The sequence below is a fragment of the Danio rerio genome, chromosome 15, assembly GCF_052040795.2.
Source record: "Danio rerio strain M-AB ecotype USA chromosome 15, GRCz13ab, whole genome shotgun sequence".
Classification (NCBI taxonomy): domain Eukaryota; kingdom Metazoa; phylum Chordata; class Actinopteri; order Cypriniformes; family Danionidae; genus Danio; species Danio rerio.
The window spans coordinates 2230313-2249020 of record NC_141035.1 but is presented as its reverse complement, the minus strand read 5'-3'; the positions used below and the strand labels follow the sequence as shown (position 1 = coordinate 2249020).

General features: G+C 37.0%; 1 protein-coding gene and 1 long non-coding RNA gene across 31 annotated transcripts in view; both read right to left on the bottom strand.

Moving 5' to 3' along the window:
• rsrc1 (arginine/serine-rich coiled-coil 1) overlaps positions 1–18708 on the bottom strand; it is a 226060-nt gene that overhangs the window by 136445 nt on the left and 70907 nt on the right. For all 30 annotated transcript variants that reach the window (XR_015508450.1, XR_015508451.1, XR_015508448.1 and 27 more), the window contains 1 exon segment: positions 10159–10195. Coding sequence is in view for 6 of the 30 variants with exons in the window: in XM_087282652.1 (XP_087138778.1) it covers positions 10159–10195 (37 nt within the window). In the remaining 24 variants the exon portion in view is untranslated.
• LOC141377996 (uncharacterized) lies at positions 10315–17150 on the bottom strand. Its single transcript, XR_015509018.1, has 3 exons — positions 16516–17150; positions 15005–16250; positions 10315–11560 (listed from the first exon to the last, which is right to left on the bottom strand). It is a non-coding gene; the product is annotated as an uncharacterized LOC141377996 (long non-coding RNA).

The following is an 18708-nucleotide window of genomic DNA, read 5'->3' as shown; positions in this document are numbered from 1 at the left end:
TGTTTAAAAGTGTGTTGAGGAATAGAAATTAGTATAGTGTTTAACTTTATGCTGATGATACCGTCATATACAGATGAAGTCAGAATTATTAGCCCCCCTTTGAATTATTTTCTCATTTTTAAATAGTTCCCAAATTATGTTGAACAGATACATGAAATTTTCACAGTATGTCTGATAATATTTTTTCTTCTGATGAAAGTCTTATTTGTTTTATTTCGGTTAGAATAAAAGCAGTTTTTAATTTTTTAAACACCCTTTTTGGAAGAAAATTATTAGCCCCTTTAAGCAATTTTTTTTTCAATAGTCTACAGAACAAACCATCGTTATACAGTAACTTGCCTAATGGGGTATATGCCGCAGCATGCTAATAGGACTTTTAATTTGATAGTACCCTGGGTTGCGCGCTTCCGGCGAATTGAATGCCAATGCAAAATCCGGTGCGTTTAAGGTCTGTTTTCTTTAAAAATCAGCGATCTCCACTAGCTGAGTGATATCCGATTTAAAGTGGGTCTCAGATTGTACAAGAAGCACTGCATTAAATAACATTCCCCCCGCCATATCTTTATAATATGAGCATTTATTTTACCCCAGTATATTCAATGGAGCTTCTGCGTTAGCCTGCCGATTCTGACGGGCGCCTGCGAGTAATCGGCTTTTTGTCTCGTTTTACGCTTGAGCAACCAAATAAATGCTAAAGTTTATTTAACTGAATGTATTTTAATGACATTACAAAATCGATGCTGTATAAGGAACCGTATAAAATGGAAAAAAGTTCACAATAACAGGTCACCGGAAGTGTATCAGCATGGGAACAGCACTAGCTCGGGATATACCCTATAACCCTAACCTGCCTAGTTCACCTTATTAACCTAGTTAAGCCTTTAAATGTCTCTTTAAGCTGTATAGAAGTGTCTTGAAGAATATCTAGTAAAATTTTATTTACTGTCATCATGGCAAAGATAAAATAAATCAGTTATTAGAGATGAGTTATTAACACTATTATGATTAGAAATGTGCTGAAAAAATCTTCCCTCCATTAAACAGAAATTGTAGAAAAAAATAAACAGGGGTGCTAATAATTCAGGGGGGCTAATAACTCTGACTTCAACTGTATGTGCCAGATTCTGATATTTCACAAACTCAGTTATCCCTTCAGTATGATTTTAACCTCTTACAAAATTAGATTTTAGATAATAAATTAGTGCTTAAGTCTTACATTATGGTACCTCTCTGGATGAAGTTGATATGATTAAATACCTCGGAGTGTGGCTTGATTCTAAACTTTCCTTTAAATCGCATATTAATCAAATTGTAAGTAAAATCACCTTTGGAATCAGTACCTTATATCAGTCATTGTTTTTCATCCTTAGTCCTAGCCAATACCCAAACCTAAACCCAAATAATACCTTACTAACTATTTATAAGCAGCCAATTATTAGTTATTATTATTAGTTTATTGAGCTACAAGTCTTAGCTAATGGCTTGTTAATAGCATGACTTGCACATTACAATAAAGTCTGACCAAAATATCTATGGAGCACGGAGAGACTGATAAATGTGTTTTCTCCACTGCTAAATGCAATTTAAAAGATGATTTTACAGTGGTTTATGCAAATTATGGCACATATAATCAAGAAGTGAGGAATGTTTAAATTTAATGTTGAATGTTAAAGATGTTTTGAATTTAACCTTAATGTGTTTTTGGGTTTTATTTGTGCGCGAGATGTGGTGAGGCTTTAGCTGTAGTAACACTCGAAGATGCAAAAAAAATAAATAAATAAATTGAATGCATGAATATTGTGCCCGAGAATTTATTGTTGAGTTTATAAAAGCTGTTAGATTGCATCCGCTCGTCAGACACCAGGTGTGGCAATATTTTGTTAAGATTTGTGTGGATGTCCCTCCCCCAAACACACTCGCATTTGCCCTGTGAGCATAAACCACAAACACACAAACACACACACACACACATATTTACAAGCTTCAGATGCGCCGATGTTAAAAGACTGCCAACTTTACAAAGTCTAGATGGAGGCAAGTTTGCTGAAGTTTTCATAGATGCTTCTAATCTTGCATTCTCCAGAGCTACCTTCAAACATATTTTCTTTCCATGAAGTTCAATCCAAAAAAGTGGATATTTTGGGTTTGGGTGAATGGAGAATCTCATTTAATGTTATATCTTTGTGGGACTTTTATAGTTAATCGTGTTTAAGATTGTGTACAATTAATTTATTTAATTTTATATATCGTTTTTTGCGTTGTTTTATTGATTGTCTAACACAACATACTAAACTAATTATTCCTTGTGGAAAAAGTGGCTTTTAATTTATTGAGAAAAAAATGACTTTTATATATCTAAACAAAGACTAAATTAAATATTTATATATATATATATATATATATATATATATATATATATATATATATATATATATATATATATATATATATATATATATATATATATATATATATATATATATATATATATACACTACCTGACTAAAGCCTTGTCACCTATTCATGTTTTAGGAACAACAGATAATACTTCTTGACTTCTAGTTGATCATTTGGTATCAGAAGTGGCTCATGTAAAAGGCAAAGCCCTCTATATTATGCTTATTTGACCAAAATAAAACATGGCCATGCCTTGATTATTAATCATTTAATTAGGACAGTAAGGTCTGACTTTCCTTAGACAAAAGTCTCGTCACAGAACAGAAATAATGTAAAGTATGAAGAGTGTATCCTGCTGGAGAATTGTCCCTCTCCTGTGGTTTGTAATGTAATGGGCAGCACAGATGTCTTGATACCTCAGGCTGTTGATGTTGATCATCCACTCTGCAGATCTCTCGCACGGCCCCATACCCCCAAAACCATAACCCCAAACCATGACTATTCCTTAACCAAACTTGAGTGATTTCTCTGAGAATCTTAGGTCTATGTGGGTTCCAGTAGGTCTTCTGCAGTATTTGTGATGATTATTATGTGATGGTAGATGATTCATGGGAATAATCTACCTTCTGCCACTTTTACAAATCTAGATTAACTAGAAGTCAAGTTATTATTTGCTGCTCTTGTCAGGTATTATATATATATATATATATATATATATATATATATATATATATATATATATATATATATATATACAGTTGAAGTCAGAATTATTAGCCCCCCTGACTTATTAGCACCCCTGTTTATTTTTTTCCCCAATTTCTGTTTTATGAAGCACATTTCTAAGCATAATAGTTTTAGAAACCTATTTCTAATAACTGATTTATTTGATCTTTGTCATGATGACAGTAAATAATATTTTACTTGATATTTTTCAAGACACTTCTATACAGCTTAAAGTGACATTTAAAGGCTTAACTAGGTTAATAAGGTGAATTGGGCATGTTAGGGTATTTAGGCAAGTTATTGTATAATGATGGTCTGTTCTGTAGACTATCGAAAAAAAAATTAGCTTAAAGGGGCTAATAATTTTGTCCCAAAATTGTTTTTTAAAAAATTAAAAACTGCTATTATACTAGCTGAAATAAAACAAATGAGACTTCCTCCAGAAGTTAAAATATTATCAGACATACTGTAAAAATGTCCTTGCTCTGTTAAACATCATTTGGGAAATATTAAAAAAAGAGAAAAAAAATCAAAAGGGGGCTAATAATTCTGACTTCAACTGTGTATATATATATATATATATATATATATATATATATATATATATATATATATATATATATATATATATATATATAATTTTTGAATTATTAAATAAATAAAAAAAACATTTTAAGGTCAATATTTTTAGCCCCTTTACGCTTGATTTTTTTCGATAGTCTACAGAACAAACCACCGTTATACATAACTTGCCTAATTACCCTAATTAACCTAGTTAAGCTTTTAAATAGCACTTTGAGCTGTATTGAAGTGTGTTGAAAAATATCTAGTAATATCTGGCAAAGATAAAATAAATCAGTTATTAGAGATGAGTTATTAAAACTATTATGTTTAGAAATGTGTTGAAAAAAAATCTCCGTTAAACAGAAATTGGGGAAAAAAATAAACGGGGACTAATAATTCAGGGGGGCTATTAATTCTGACTTCAGCTGTAAATATATATATATATATATATATATATATATATATATATATATATATATGTAAAAACAAAAATATATGTGTGTGTGTGATACACGCACATACATAAAAACAAAACTATACAAAACAATCTTGTTACATAGTTACTTAAATGTATATGTAAGTTTTTTTGTATACATAAATACACATATGCATTTTTTAAAATATATGCATGCATTTGCATATTTATATCCATAATAAATATACACAGCACATATGCTACTGTTGAAGTCAAAATTATTAACAGAAAGATTTTTTTCTAAACATAATAGTTTTAATAACTACTTTTTAAAGTCTTTTTCATTATGAGAGTACATCATATTTTACTACTTACTTTGCAAGATACTCATATTCAGTACAATTTACAGGAGATTATGTTGGAGACAATTAAGCAGGATATTGGATTACAGTGGTTTGTTCTGTAGTAAATAAAAAATATATAATTTCTTAAGAAGGGTTAATAGTATTGACCTTATAAAAAGCTGCTTTTATTCCAGCCAAACTAAAAGAAACAAGACTTTTTCAGCAGGGCAGGACAAGACAGAGCTAGTGTCCGGACTCTGCCACCAAAACAAGAATTTACAAGATCAGAGTGGCAGAACCCTGACAGAATTTGATAAAAAGTGTGCAACATTTTCACAGTAGAAAGCATGTTTTATGTGGAAATGTATGATATGCTGCAACGACCCCTTAAAATACGAGATCAACGTACCGAATTTTAATGCTGCCGCCAGAGCTGAAGGCAGACAGCGTTGTCGCCAGGGCACCCAGAATGACCTTTGACTCTCTTCTCGCCTTTGGTGTGTAAGCACAGTTAGGATCAAAGCCTAAAAGGGTCAGTTTAGGCCCCGTTTACACTAGTGTGTTTTAGTTTTAAAACGGCGTTTTAGAATGAAAACCATCCGCGTCCATAATAGTGTTTCTGAACTGCTCTCCGTCCACACCAAAACGCTGAAAACGCACATCACGTGAACACACACACACACACTCTCGAGCTGCAGCATTTACCCAGATGAGAGCTGTGCTGGTCGGACTGCTCATCAAGCATCTCCCGCTGGATCTAATCTCACTATATTTGCTAAACGTGATATTTCATTAATCTTGTTGTCTCTATCTAACGACATATTCCCCGACTTTGGTCTTTTGAATCGATTACTTGTTCACAGGTAACGTGATTTGACTGAGCGCAAAGATAAGTTAATGATTAATGTAACCACATACAGTTGAAGTCAGAATTATTAGCCCCCTTCGAATTTTTTTCTTCTTTTTTAAATATTTTCCAAATGATGTTTAACAGAGCAAGGAAATTTTCACAGTATGTCTGATTATATTTTTCTTCTGGAGAAAGTCTTATTTGTTTTTATTTCCGCTCGAATAAAAGCAGTTATTAATTTTTTAAACACCATTTTAGGGACTAAATTATTAGCCCCTTTAAGCTATATTTTTTCTCGATAATCTACAGCACAAACCATTGTTATACAATAACTTGCCTAATTCCCCTAACCTTCACCTAATTAACCTAGTTAAGCCTTTAAATGTCACTTTAAACTGTATAGAAGTATCTATAAAACATCTAGTAAAATATTATTTACTGTCATCATGGTAAAGAGAAAATAAATCCATTATTAGAGGTGAGTTATTAAAACTATCATGATTAGAAATCTGCTGAAAAAATCTTCCCTCCATTAAACAGAAAATAGGGAAAAAATAAACAAGTGGTCTAATAATTCAAGGGGGCTAATAACTCTGACTTCAACAATATACATTCTGTTTATTGACTGATCGTATGCCTTTATTTCCTGTAATGTATAAACTTATTGTGCGTTATACTTTCATAATGGCTATTATTGTTTATTAAAACTGACATTCAGCAAAGCAGAGGATACGTTTCGTATTTTCAATGAAAATGAAAGGAGGCAGGGATGTTATATAGGCTCTGTTTTATTATAAATATGCACACAGTGAAGATGCAGCACGACGCCTCAACATTTCTGCTGTCCGTTCAGTTGTTAATATCAAAATGAAAATAGGCAGTTCCTTAAATCATGTTTTCATTTTATTGTTGATGAAGTGAAACAACGTTGCCCGGATGATGTGAATAAGGTTATAAAGTGCACTGTTCCCTTTGAAGATTTACCCGACGTGTCCTCGAGGGTCTGTTCTCCATATCAAACTAGCGAAGTCTGAACTTACAGGGAGAGGATGCAGGACTGAACTGTGTGTGTCGGCTACTTGATATTGAGGAAAAGCCCCAATCAGAGAGGCGAATGTCTGCAGATCCGCCTTCATTTTTAGATGTCTCCGTTTTCCCCCATCCACACTGAGACGGAGCAGCAGCATTGTAGAATGAAAACCGCCTCTTCAGCGTTTTCGTTTCTGTTTTCAGCACTCGAAAACTCCGGCGTAGTGTGGACGGATGCGTAACCGTAGCAAAACTTGTGCGTTTTAAAACGAAAACCTTAGAGGTGCCTTAGAAAACTATATAACATTATTTGTGTGGTATTTTGAGCTGAAACTTCACACATACACACTCACTAGGGACATCCGAGGCTTATTTTAGATCTTGTGAATCTTCCCCATTGATAACGCCCCATATACAACAACTGCTAATCATTGTGAGAGAGCTTGAGAACGAATGAACAGAAATATGATGAAGACTTGATTTTAGAATATACGCATGATAATTGATAAGGATTAAGGTCAGGTTTGTAGAGTGACCCTTTAAGGGCCTGGCATGCGTTTAATATTCAGGGGGTGGAGCTCTGGGAGGTGAGTGTACATTCAGAGAGTCAGGACCCCGCTGTGACCCCTCTCCATTATTCATTCCTTAAAAAAAAGAGAGAGGGATGGAAACAGATCCACCCAGAAGGAGAAAAGCATGGGTTTAACTCCAGTGCATGGCACTCTGACCCTGTATTAGAAAGGCTGCAGAAAACCCAGGGAGTGCTGGACGTTACATTTTTAAACACTCCCTGGGGCTCACTTTAAGGGCCAACAGCTCGCCCTATACATCCAGAGAGAGAGAGGGAGGCGGGAGAAGATATGATCTCTTCAGATGTGTTCAGAGGTAATGTGTGCTTGACATGAGTGTGTGAACTCATCCAGCGCATGGAGAGTGTGTGTTCAAGTCCACACCGAACAGCTTGAGGACGTAGTCGTAATGATTCGCCCTCCGTAAAAAACTGTATTCCTTTTTAAAAAAAAAGTTTTCCATGAGCTGTTCAACGGAGAGAATGTTTCTCTCAACATTTTATAACGTAATCGTTTTAATAACTCAATTCTAATAATACATTTATTCGCAATGGTGACACTGTGTATGTTTATATCGATGCCAATAACCCAATTTTAAAGAGCCCATATTATGGGTTTTTGAAAATTCCCCTCCATGTAGTGTGTAACACAGCTCTAAGTGAAGTGAAGTATCCAGCTAAGGCTTAAATCTGTAAGTGTACAGTGTTTAAAACAGTTGATTCATCTATAAAAGAGTCGACTGATAGTGCTTCAAACGAGTCGCCTTGATACTGATTCATTAGGTGTTTCGCCATGACGTACGAACGAAACCAAGTTATTTACGTGCACGCGCAAACCCGGGAGATTTGAAACCTGTGGCCCCGCCCTCTGACGCAGAAACTCAGACACACACACACACACACACAAACACACACACACACACAAACATGCCAGTCGATTGAAGTCACACTGCAGATGGATATTATCGAGTCTCTACCCAAAGATGAAACCTCAGCATTATAACCAAGCAGTTGGAAACTACTGGAAACTTCTGGAAACTACATGCTACAAAGAATACTTCATCGGCGTTTGTTAAAGGAAGGATCAGTAAAGAGTAACTTACTGATGGACATGTCAGGATGGGTTTCTTCCTCCATTTCTCAAGTGTAAGTACGTGCGATTAAAGTTGTTGCCTCGTTGACTCTAGCTTGCAAATGTATTTAGTTGTGATTTGTTACTTGTAACCGCGTGTACTGTATCAGGTTAACTGGCTATATTCTCTTATTGCGTGCAAAGCCACGTTAAAAACGTGACGCGTGCTGCTTTGTTTACGAAGCTCCGTGGAGGAGGGTAGTGTGTGTGCGTGCGTGTGTGCGCGCTGTCGTCCGGAGGTATGTGTGTGTGTGTTTGTGTGTGTACGCGCGCACGCGTTGTCGTCCGGAGGTGTGTGTGTGTTTTTGAGTGTGTGCACGCACGCGCAAGGACGAGAGCAATATGTGTGTGTGTGTGTGTGTGTCTGTGAAAAGAGCAGAATGGAGTTTTTGCTCAATAAAATAGTCAGTCGTCTGTATTTTCAAGTCCATCGTCTGTATTTACATTGACCCACTGGCAGCTAAAATCCACGCCTACACTATAGAGCGTGTATGAACTGTGATTACTTTTATATTGCTGATTAGCTGTTGGGCATTTCACTCTCTGACTGAAGGCAGTCGACCAATCGCAACAGACTGTCATCGGTCCAATCAGCGCAGATTAGCTTCGCGCTAAGGAGGGGTTTGGAAACAAATGAATCCCTGGACGATTCATACAGGAGTCGCTGGGATAATTAGGTAAAAATAAATGCAGATTATAAGACCACGAAAGTGTTTTTTGACCTTGCATGCATATTAGACTGTTGTTGGAGACCCTTACAACCAAGATATGACCCTATTTCATCTATAATATGGGCTCTTTAATACGATGAAGACAATACTCTGATTAAGAGTATTCAATGTAAACAGTGATTTTTTGATTGATTTAATCCAATTTAGGTCATAATCGAACTGAACAGAAATCGGATTAAGACTGTATGCTGTAAGTTATCGAAGTGCAGTACAGACATGTAAACATGGCAATCAAACTATTAGCATCATGTAGGATTTTCGTCGCATTTTGCATGAGGATAGTCTATACACGCACGGCTGTTTGACTCTATTCTCCCCACAGAGTCAATGAAAAACCACAGACACCTGCATTGCAAAAGGTTTTTCCCCATACGGCAGAATCAACCTCCATTAAAGCAAAACTCTTCCAGCAGTTCATACTCGCATCCAATATCTCGTTTGTGACGGGGGGCATGCATGACATGTTCCTGAATGAAAGTGAGGGTTCATGCACATTTTTACTACTAAAATTCCATGACTTACAAAACTTTCAGGTAAATATTCATGACCGAATGTTTCATGTAATGTCCACGTACGGGTTATTACAGCATATAAAAAACATATGTGACAATCTATGTAGTTTGTTTATTTTTATACCTGTAAAATAGTTTTTAGAAAATAACTTGTTTGAATTTTGAGAAATGTAGGCTTCGCTGTAAAAAAATTAAAAAATAAAAAGGTCAAATGACTGGCAGCTACGGCTGCCAAACAAAAACCATAAAATTAATTCTAAAATTAATCAATTAATTAATTCTTTGTTGAAATAAAATGTAAAACAATAATAAATATTTTCCTAGATTATGGTAATAATTATGGCCTTGTCAAATAGTCCTCTGATGATGTGTGAATATAATAGTCCTGTTGCTTTGATGATAAATATATCTATCGATAAACTGTGTCCCCTGACTTCCCGTCCTGGTGCGCACTTTTTGTTCATCAAAGCGACTGGACTACAATCGGACTACATTCACACTAGCACTGAGAACTGTTTGACCATATTAAAGAATATAAATTAAAGCTAATAATATTGTAAATAATGTTCAGTTTCTGACACTTACGCTATAATATCAATCATTATCAGATTCAGCTCAAAATCTTCTTTAATGTTCTACTGAACAAAAAAAAAAAAGTCACATTTTGGGTGAACTATCCATTTACCACAACTTCCTAAAGCTAACAATGACGAAAACAAAGTGTGAATGTTTTTAAACCCAAGCAGTGATGATTGTGGGAGTGAGAGAATCACCTTTCTGTCGCTCTCTCAGCTCAAAGTGTGTAAAGTCAATTGCTGAACATCTATTTAGGATGCAGATATCAAAGGTCCAGCAAACAGTGGAGTGGATATTAAAAAGGCAGAACTTACCAGATGTTCTGATCCGGCTTTGATGTTTCCTGTTTCCCTGCAACAGAAGAACACATTTGCTGCACTGTAAATAACGCAAAAGACACCAAGCGTCTCCTCGCCCTTTGCTCCCACTCCTTTTCCCGTGGATCGCCCATAATTGCTGTTTTTTTATTTATGTAGTTCTTTAAGGCTGTGCTGATTTCATCCATTTTTATTTTGCTCATCGAGCTCCACGAGGTTAAGAGATTTCAAAAGGGCTACAAGTTGAACAGAGTTGGAGAGGAAATCAAAAAAATGACACAGGTTAAAGACAGCTGCTCTTCAGAAGAATAATGATGCGCGCAGATGCATTGTGGGTGTGTGTTTACATTAAATAACCAGCTATTGTGTCTCATTAATTCAATGCATTTGCAAGTATACAGAGCAGCCATACTTGTGAAGTGTGGAAGTGTTTGAACACTTCAGTGTGAAATTTGAGTTGCCAGTTTTTACAATAGATCTGTCTTTTCTGAACTTTTCTTAAAGGGTCACGAAACACCAAAACACATGTGTTGAGCTGTTGACAGTGGTATATGTGTCCCACACTGCTAAAAACACTATTAGGACACCTATATTTCACTAAAAAGTGTAAATTGGTTGTTTTGCGTTATTTCAAGCAAATTTGTACTTCCGGTTTGAAACGAATTTTTGAAGCTGCGTCACGGTCATGAGATAATAGCGTGTATTCCAGCGTGCAGACTGGACGTCTGTGCCAGAGTGTGTCTTATTACGTCTTACAGTGTGCTGCATTAATGCATGAGTAAGGCTTGGTTCAAACCAATCAGGGCGCTCTATTGTGCAACTTCATTAATATTCATTACTGTCACAGTGTTTAGACGACAGAGACGCCACGTTGTATTGGCAAAACAAGCGTGAAGTGTTGCTTTTATTGTTTGCTGCAGTGAAGTTTTGTTTTCATTTTCTCTCTGTGAGAGCTCAGCTGGAGTCACGTGTGGATTAACAGTGTACGCGACGCTTGACAACAATAACTTACATGTCTAAGGTGGAACATTGTTTAACTGAGAGCTGTTCTCATCTGCAAACGCTGAGATCCGGATTCGCTTGTAGTCTTCTCTTAATAAAGACGCGGCTCTAGTTGCTGGTGATTGTCCTGTCTCTACAGATTTGGTAAGTGAGCGACCAGTGCTCTTTGTTTATTCAGTTTGTTCGTATCAAACAAAGTATTGCACCGAGTGTAAACATGTTAACACCACAACTAAACTTTAACCTCGTGTAGGGTTTTCACCGCATTTAGTGACCGGAATCACACACTCGGCTTTCTGACGCTACCTGCCGTGTGCATCTAAGTTTCCGGGAAATGCGGAGGGTTTTTTTCCTCTCATTCGCCGTGCGGTATCAAACATTGCATGAAAAATACACGCTTACAGCAGCTCCTCGAATCAAATATCTCATTTGTCGCGAGGAACATGAATGAATTCCCTGAATGAAAGAGCCAAACTGCAGTTAAAGTCCACCATTTAATAATTTGGCAAATAATTCGACTACACATGTCCATGTAAACACAGTCACTTTCTCCCCTGTGTGTGTGTGTGTTTTGACTCTGAAATTCAGCGCGCCCAAATAGACACTCCCACACCATGCCTCTATGCTTCCTCCGACACTCCCCCCTAAACAGAGCTGGACACGCCCACTTTTCTGACTTTTTAGAAAGTAGAGGTGTGAAAACACCCTGCTGAAACGAGGGGGTTTCATGGCCCTTTAAAAGCGGTGGACATCAACTACCACTATATTAGAAGCAACTATTTAGCCTTCTACTGTACGATTTAGTTTCTGTTTCAACAATAATAATAATCTAACATTTATAAAATGCTTTTTTGGAGACTCAAAGTGCTTTACACATTTTTGGAGGGGAATCTCCTCATCCACCATTAGTGCAGCATCCACCTGGATGATGCGAAGGCAACCATCTTGTGCCGCACACCAGCTAATTGGTGGAGAGGAGGCAGAGTGATGAAGATGATGATATGGGAAGTGTTTGGAGGCCATGATTGACAGAGGCCAGTGGCAAATTTGGCCAGGATGCTGAGGTTACACCCCTACTCTTTATCGAAGGATATCATTGGATTTTTAATGACCTCGGTTTAATGCCTCATTTCCACTGACTGCTACTGTACGGTACGGTACGGTTCGGGTCGGTACAGGTCACCTTTATCAGGCTTGCGTTTCCACCACAAAGGGTCACCTTTTGGTGGGCGAGGTGTACGACAAAGTTTAAGTCGACGTCATGCTCGCTCGAATAAATGTCTACAGTAAAGCTGTACGGGTCGTTCACATATCATAATGAGCAGCACTTGCTTTATACACATAAATACTTGTGTATAAATGTTTATTAATAACTTTTCTATGAACAGGAGTTGATTATAACTGCAGATCAATGACAGGGTGAAATAGCCTACTGTAACGTCTGTAATTAAATAAAATAAATTAAAAATGTAACATATATGAACACATACAGCCTCTTTCAGTCTCCGATATAGTATTAATTACAGAAAAATTACACACAGCAAACATTTAGTACTTATTTGAGTTCAAAACACACGCAATATAGCCCACAGTCAGCGCAAACCTCTCATCTGTGTCTGTAATCTTCAGCAGCACATGTAAGCTCTGTTAGAGAGTCATTCTGTCATTCCCAGTTCATAATAGTCCAAAAGGCGAAGATAAACATGGCAGTTTGTTCATGATTCAGGTTGCTAAAACAATTTTGCTCCTGTGTTTTGCCGGCTTCTCTTTTTTTTCCGCGTTTCACTCCCGCTTCACTCTCGCGCTTGTCCTTTTTTTCTGAATGGATCCGATGACGGAGACACTTCAATAATCACACACACTCACGTTATCATCATCAGCTCAAGAAGTTCGTTATATCACATATAAACGCGGACGCGAGTTCCCGGTAGAAAGCGAATACCGCTCGCACTTTTAGACGGGCTCGTAAAACAACAACAGGACACGGCAGATTTTTCTTCTTGGCTGTGTGTCTGTTCATCGAGATGACGACAAGGTTTGTTTGAGCCCGGGTCATCCTATTATTATATGCATAAAGTATTTCAATGTAAGGTCTCGGCTTTGTATTTAAAAAAACATGGCGGTTCCTTTGTTTACGTTCTGTGTATCTCCACAAGCTCATGATGTATCTCTGTAACCAATCAGCGTTCAGCTGCACCTTTTGGTAACCTTTCTCCCATTTGGTACCCTTTCGAAAGGGTGCTGAAAAAGTTGTACGGTACGGTTTGGTTCGGTACGCTTTTGACAGTGGAAACAGCCATAAAAGCGTACCAAACCGAACCGTACCACTCAGTGGAAACGGGCCATAACATCTCACCCGAAAAACGGCATTCACTGAGCAGTAGAGTCCCTTACACTATACTGGGGTGTTAGGACCCACCGACTATTTAGCCGACTACAGTACTATTTAGTTTCTGCAAATATCCAGTTTCAATACACTGAGAAAAGACTAGTATGAAAAATATAAGACAATTTAGTGTGTTAGCAATATTTGTTGTCTATACTAGTTTTTAAATGTGAAAACAAAACACTATTTAAGGGTATTTGGAAGATTTTAAGGGCTGTATTTAAGGCCTTTTTAATCTAGTAAATACTTCAATATGGTATTTGAGTTTTTTTCAAAGTCTTTTCTCAAAATTTATCCGGCAGCTAGCTCTCTGCAACTCTCACATGGTCACCTACTAAAGCTAAGCAGGGCTGTGCCTGGTCAGTACCTGGATGGGAGACCACATGAGAAAGCTGGGTTGCTGATAGGGGGGTGTTAATGAGGCCAGCAGGGGGCGCCCAATCTGCAATATGAGTGTGTTCTATAGTGAAGGGGACTCTATACTGCTCAATGAGCACCGTCTTTGGGATGAGACGTTAAACCGAGGTCCTGACTCTCAGTGGTCATTTAAAATCGCAGGATGTCCTTCAACAAAGAGTAGGGGTTTCACCCCGGCATCCTGGCCAAATTGGCCCACTGGCCTGTCCATCATGGCCTCCTAACCATCCCCATATTATAACTGGCTTCATCACTCTGTCTCCTCTCCACCAATCAGATGGTGTGCGGTCTGGCACAATATGGCTGCACACTGGTGGTGGATGAGGAGATTCCCACCATTGTGTAAAGCAATTTGAGTGCCCAGAAAAGCGCTATTTAAATGTAAGAAATTATTATTATTATTATTAATTATTATTAAAATTTCTGATTTTAAATTGATATTGGATAGAACTAACTAATGCAACTATTTAGCCGACTTCAGTGCTATTTAGTTTGTATAAATATCCAGTTTCACTACACTGAGAAAAGACTATTATGATAAGTAGGAGGCAATTTAGTGTGTTAGCAACATTTGTTGTTCATAGTGGTTTTTAAAAGTAAAATAAAAACACTCTTCAAGGGTATCTGCAGGATTTTAAGAGTTATATTTATGATTATTTTAGCCCTCAAGTGCTCAGCACATATGAGTGCAGCCCTCACAAATCTCTCATTTAAATGAATATTTTCAATAGGAAGTGGTCCAAAATTAGCACACCCAAATTTAAGTGTTGGGGAAAAATATTGAATAAAAAATTAAAAAGAGAAAAATTCAAGACGGCAAAGCAGTGGCGCAGTAAGTAGTGCTGTCGCCTCACAGCAAGAAGGTCACTAATTTAAGCTAAATTGTCCGTAGTGTATGAGTGTGTGTGTGAATTTGTGTGTATGTTTGCCAGTGATGGGTTGCGGCTGGAAGGGCATCCGCTGCGTAAAAACTTGCTGGATAAGTTGGTGGTTCATTCCGCTGTGGCGACCCCGGATTAATAAAGGGACTAAGCCGACAAGAAAATGAATAAAAAATTCAAGAGAAACTAAACATTCATAAAATTGTTGACATTTTTTCCCCAATATTTTGCATGAAATTAAATGTCTTATCTCCAAGTTTTTTTAATGTTCAGTGACTAAAATGATATTTTAATAAATAAATTAATTGAATGAATCTGTTTTGTTCAAATGCACCACAATATACGAGCTATATTCACTGAGAAATGGAGAGAAATATTCATTTTCAAAATGAGGTGTACTCGATTATGTTGAGCACTGTATCTCATCACAGAGAAGCCAGTGCAAGCTAACACACATGATCAAGTCAAGCTGTAAACGAGTGGCACGAATAGGGGTTTAGCGTGTTGGCTAAAAATAAGTGACTGTGGTGACAGAAAGCTGGAATCCTTTAATTAAACCCACTTAGCAGAAAACAATTGCTCACAAAACAGACAATATCATTTCTCTTTCCTCCGACGCTCCCTTTCCTTTCCTCTCATCATGCTAATTCTGTTTTCCTTTTATAATCACTTATCCAATTTCACAAGTGCTTATTATATTTGCACCCTCCTCCCCTCCATCTCTCTCTTTGTTTGGTCATTTAACGGCTTCTCATGTACAGTGCATCGCTAAATTACAGCATTCTTCTAATTGTTTCTGTCTCTCTACGGCACACGTCTGTGCGGGGGAGCTTCAAACCAAATCACAACACTGCTGAGTGCACAAAGAGCAAGATATTATTGACAATTGAATATACGTTTTATAACATGGCTGTCTGGAATACTCCATTTTGAGACATTCAAAGGTATGTTATTCCAAGATAACAACCGCTGAACAACACTCATCAGGGAACCTTGACCATCAGTGAATATGTTCAAATCCATATACTTACATCCACTGTATTGTGAATGGATGATCTGTAGGTTAGTATATGCTCTATTCAGCTGGTTTCGTTTCTGACAGCTTTGCATTTTAGAGTGTTTGGTGCAATCTTGAGTCTGAATAATGTGCAGGTTAGTGTATGCTCCATCAGCTGTTTAGTTTCAGTCAGCTTTGTGTTTTTGACTGTTTAGCGCCATCTTGAGTCTAAATAATGTGCAAGTTAGTGTATACTCCATCAGCTGTTTTTGTTTCTGTCAGCTTTGTGTTTTTGACTGTTTGGCGCCATCTTGTGTCTGAATAATGTGCAGGTTAGTGTATACTCCATCAGCTGTTTTTGTTTCTATCAGCTTTGCGTTTTTGAATGTTTAGCGCCATCTTGAGTCTGAATAATGTGCAGGTTAGTGTATACTCCATCAGCTGTTTTAGTTTCTGTCAGCTTTTTGTTTTTGACTGTTTGGCGCCATCTTGAGTCTAAATAATGTGCAAGTTAATGTATACTCCATCAGCTGTTTTTGTTTCTGTCAGCTTTGTGTTTTTGACTGTTTGGCGCCATCTTGTGTCTGAATATTGCGCAGGTTAGTGTATACTCCATCAGCTGTTTTTGTTTCTGTCAGCTTTGTGTTTTTGACTGTTTGGAGCCACTTTACGTCTGAATAATGTGCAGGCTAGTGTATACTCCATCAGCTGTTTTAGTTTCTGTCAGCTTTGTGTTTTTTGACAGTTTGACGCCATCTTGTTACTGAAAAACGCACAGGATAGTGTATACTCCATCAGCTGTTTTTATTTTTGTCAGCTTTGCATTTTTGACATCATCTTGTGTCTAAATAATGTGCAGGTTAGTGTATACTCCATCAGCTATTTTCGTTTCTGTCAGCTTTTTGTTTTTTGCTGTTTGGCGCCATCTTGAGTCTGAATAATGCGCAGGTTAATGTACACTCCAATTAGCTGTTTTTGTTTCTGACAGATTTGCATTTAATTTCTGAATAAATAAACTATTATGTCTCAGGACAATGTTTTGTGTCTTAACAAATGATATGTAGGTTAGTATATGGTCCATTCAGCCAGTTTTGTTTATGTCAGTGTTGCATTTTTTGACTGTTTGGTGCCATTTTGTGACTGAATAATGCGCAGGTTAGTGTATACTCCATCAGTTGTTTTTGTTTCTGTCAGCTTTGCGTTTTTGACTGTTTAATGTGTGTCTGAATAATGCTCAGGTTAGTGTATACTCCATCAGCTGTTTTAGTTTCTGTTAGCTTTGCGATATTCAGCCACAAGATAGCACCAAACAGTTAAAAATGCAAATCTGACAGAAATAAAACCAGCTGAATGGAGCATATTCTAACCTACATAGTATCCATTAAGAAGCCAGTGGATGCAAGTATATCGATTTGAACATATTCACTGATGATCAAAGTTCCCAGATGATAATTACAGAATTAATAAACTATTACGTCTCAGAACAATATTTTGTGTCTAAATTTTAACAAATAATACGTAGGTTAGTATATGGTCCATTCAGCCAGTTTTGTTTCTGTCAGTTTTGCGTTTTTTTGACTGTTTGGTGCCATCTTGTGTCAGAACAATGCACAGGCTAGGGTATACTCCATCAGCTGTTTCCATTTCTGTCAGCTTTGCATTTTTTTGACTGTTTGGCGCCATATTGTGTCTGAATAATTCGCAGGTTAGTGTATACTCCATCTGCTGTTTTTGCTTATTTGTATTTAATTACAGCATAAATAAACTATTTTGTTTCTGAACAATGTTTTGTGTCTAATTTTTATGTTTTGTGGCAAGTATCTGTGTAATAAGCAAGATTAAGTACATCCAGGATGGCTGTTTTTGCCGAATAGAGCTTTCAGTCTAATTTAAAAGCCTGTCTAGCTTTATTCTACAATAACAACCTCCTAGATGTACTTTATACCTAATATAAAGAACTGGTAAATCTTCACTCTTTCTATCACAATATTTTAAGCTGTGTTTATTTTCCTCTACAGATGTTGTCTGTTTTCTACAGGTCTATGGGGAGCACAGATTTCCCCTCTCTCTTTCTCTCTCTCTGAACATGCTCACATCGATTTCTGAATTACTGTGCAATATTAAATAATTAATATACTTGCCATGATTGATGTTTTGCCTTAGCCCAAAATTACATTATCAATCAAACTCGGTTTTATGTAATAATATTGAAAATGTGTCAGGGGCTGTTCGGCTGGTTTACACTTTGAAAAAAGGGAAGACGACTCCTAGAGTTTTAATGGACAGCGGTGGAAAATGAAACAAGATCAGTGTTGACCTTGTGCTATTTGATTCCAGCTTATAATGACCTCATTCCCCATAAGCCTACTTCAGAATAAAATGGCTAACAGGAGTATGAGTGTCTGCATCAGAGGATTACATGTCTGAAGACTGCCATATTTCTTGAATCATCACTTTATTTTATTACTCAAGACCGACAGCATTTTACTGGACCATACTAGATAAATGAAATGTGCTACACTTCAAGGCTTCCAGGTAGATGTATGAGTAGTCAGTAAAATAAAAATCCCGAATGTACTAATGTATTAATTTTAGTGTCTTTTAAGTTTGATTCACATTTAAGTCTGCGTGAACTTGAAATAGCTGAGACTTTTATTTACGTATGCTAATGTTCTTCAAACTGAAATGGAATATTGAGTAGGGGGTGGAGCTTTCTGTTTGCAAATTATTTCATCAAAGCAAACTTCCAATTAGAGGGGTGTGGTCAAGAACATTGCAGCTGAAGCATCAAACTGGCATACTAAGTCCTGATTGGCCAGTTGTGAACAAGTTATATTATTCCCAGATAACAACCGCTGAAACTA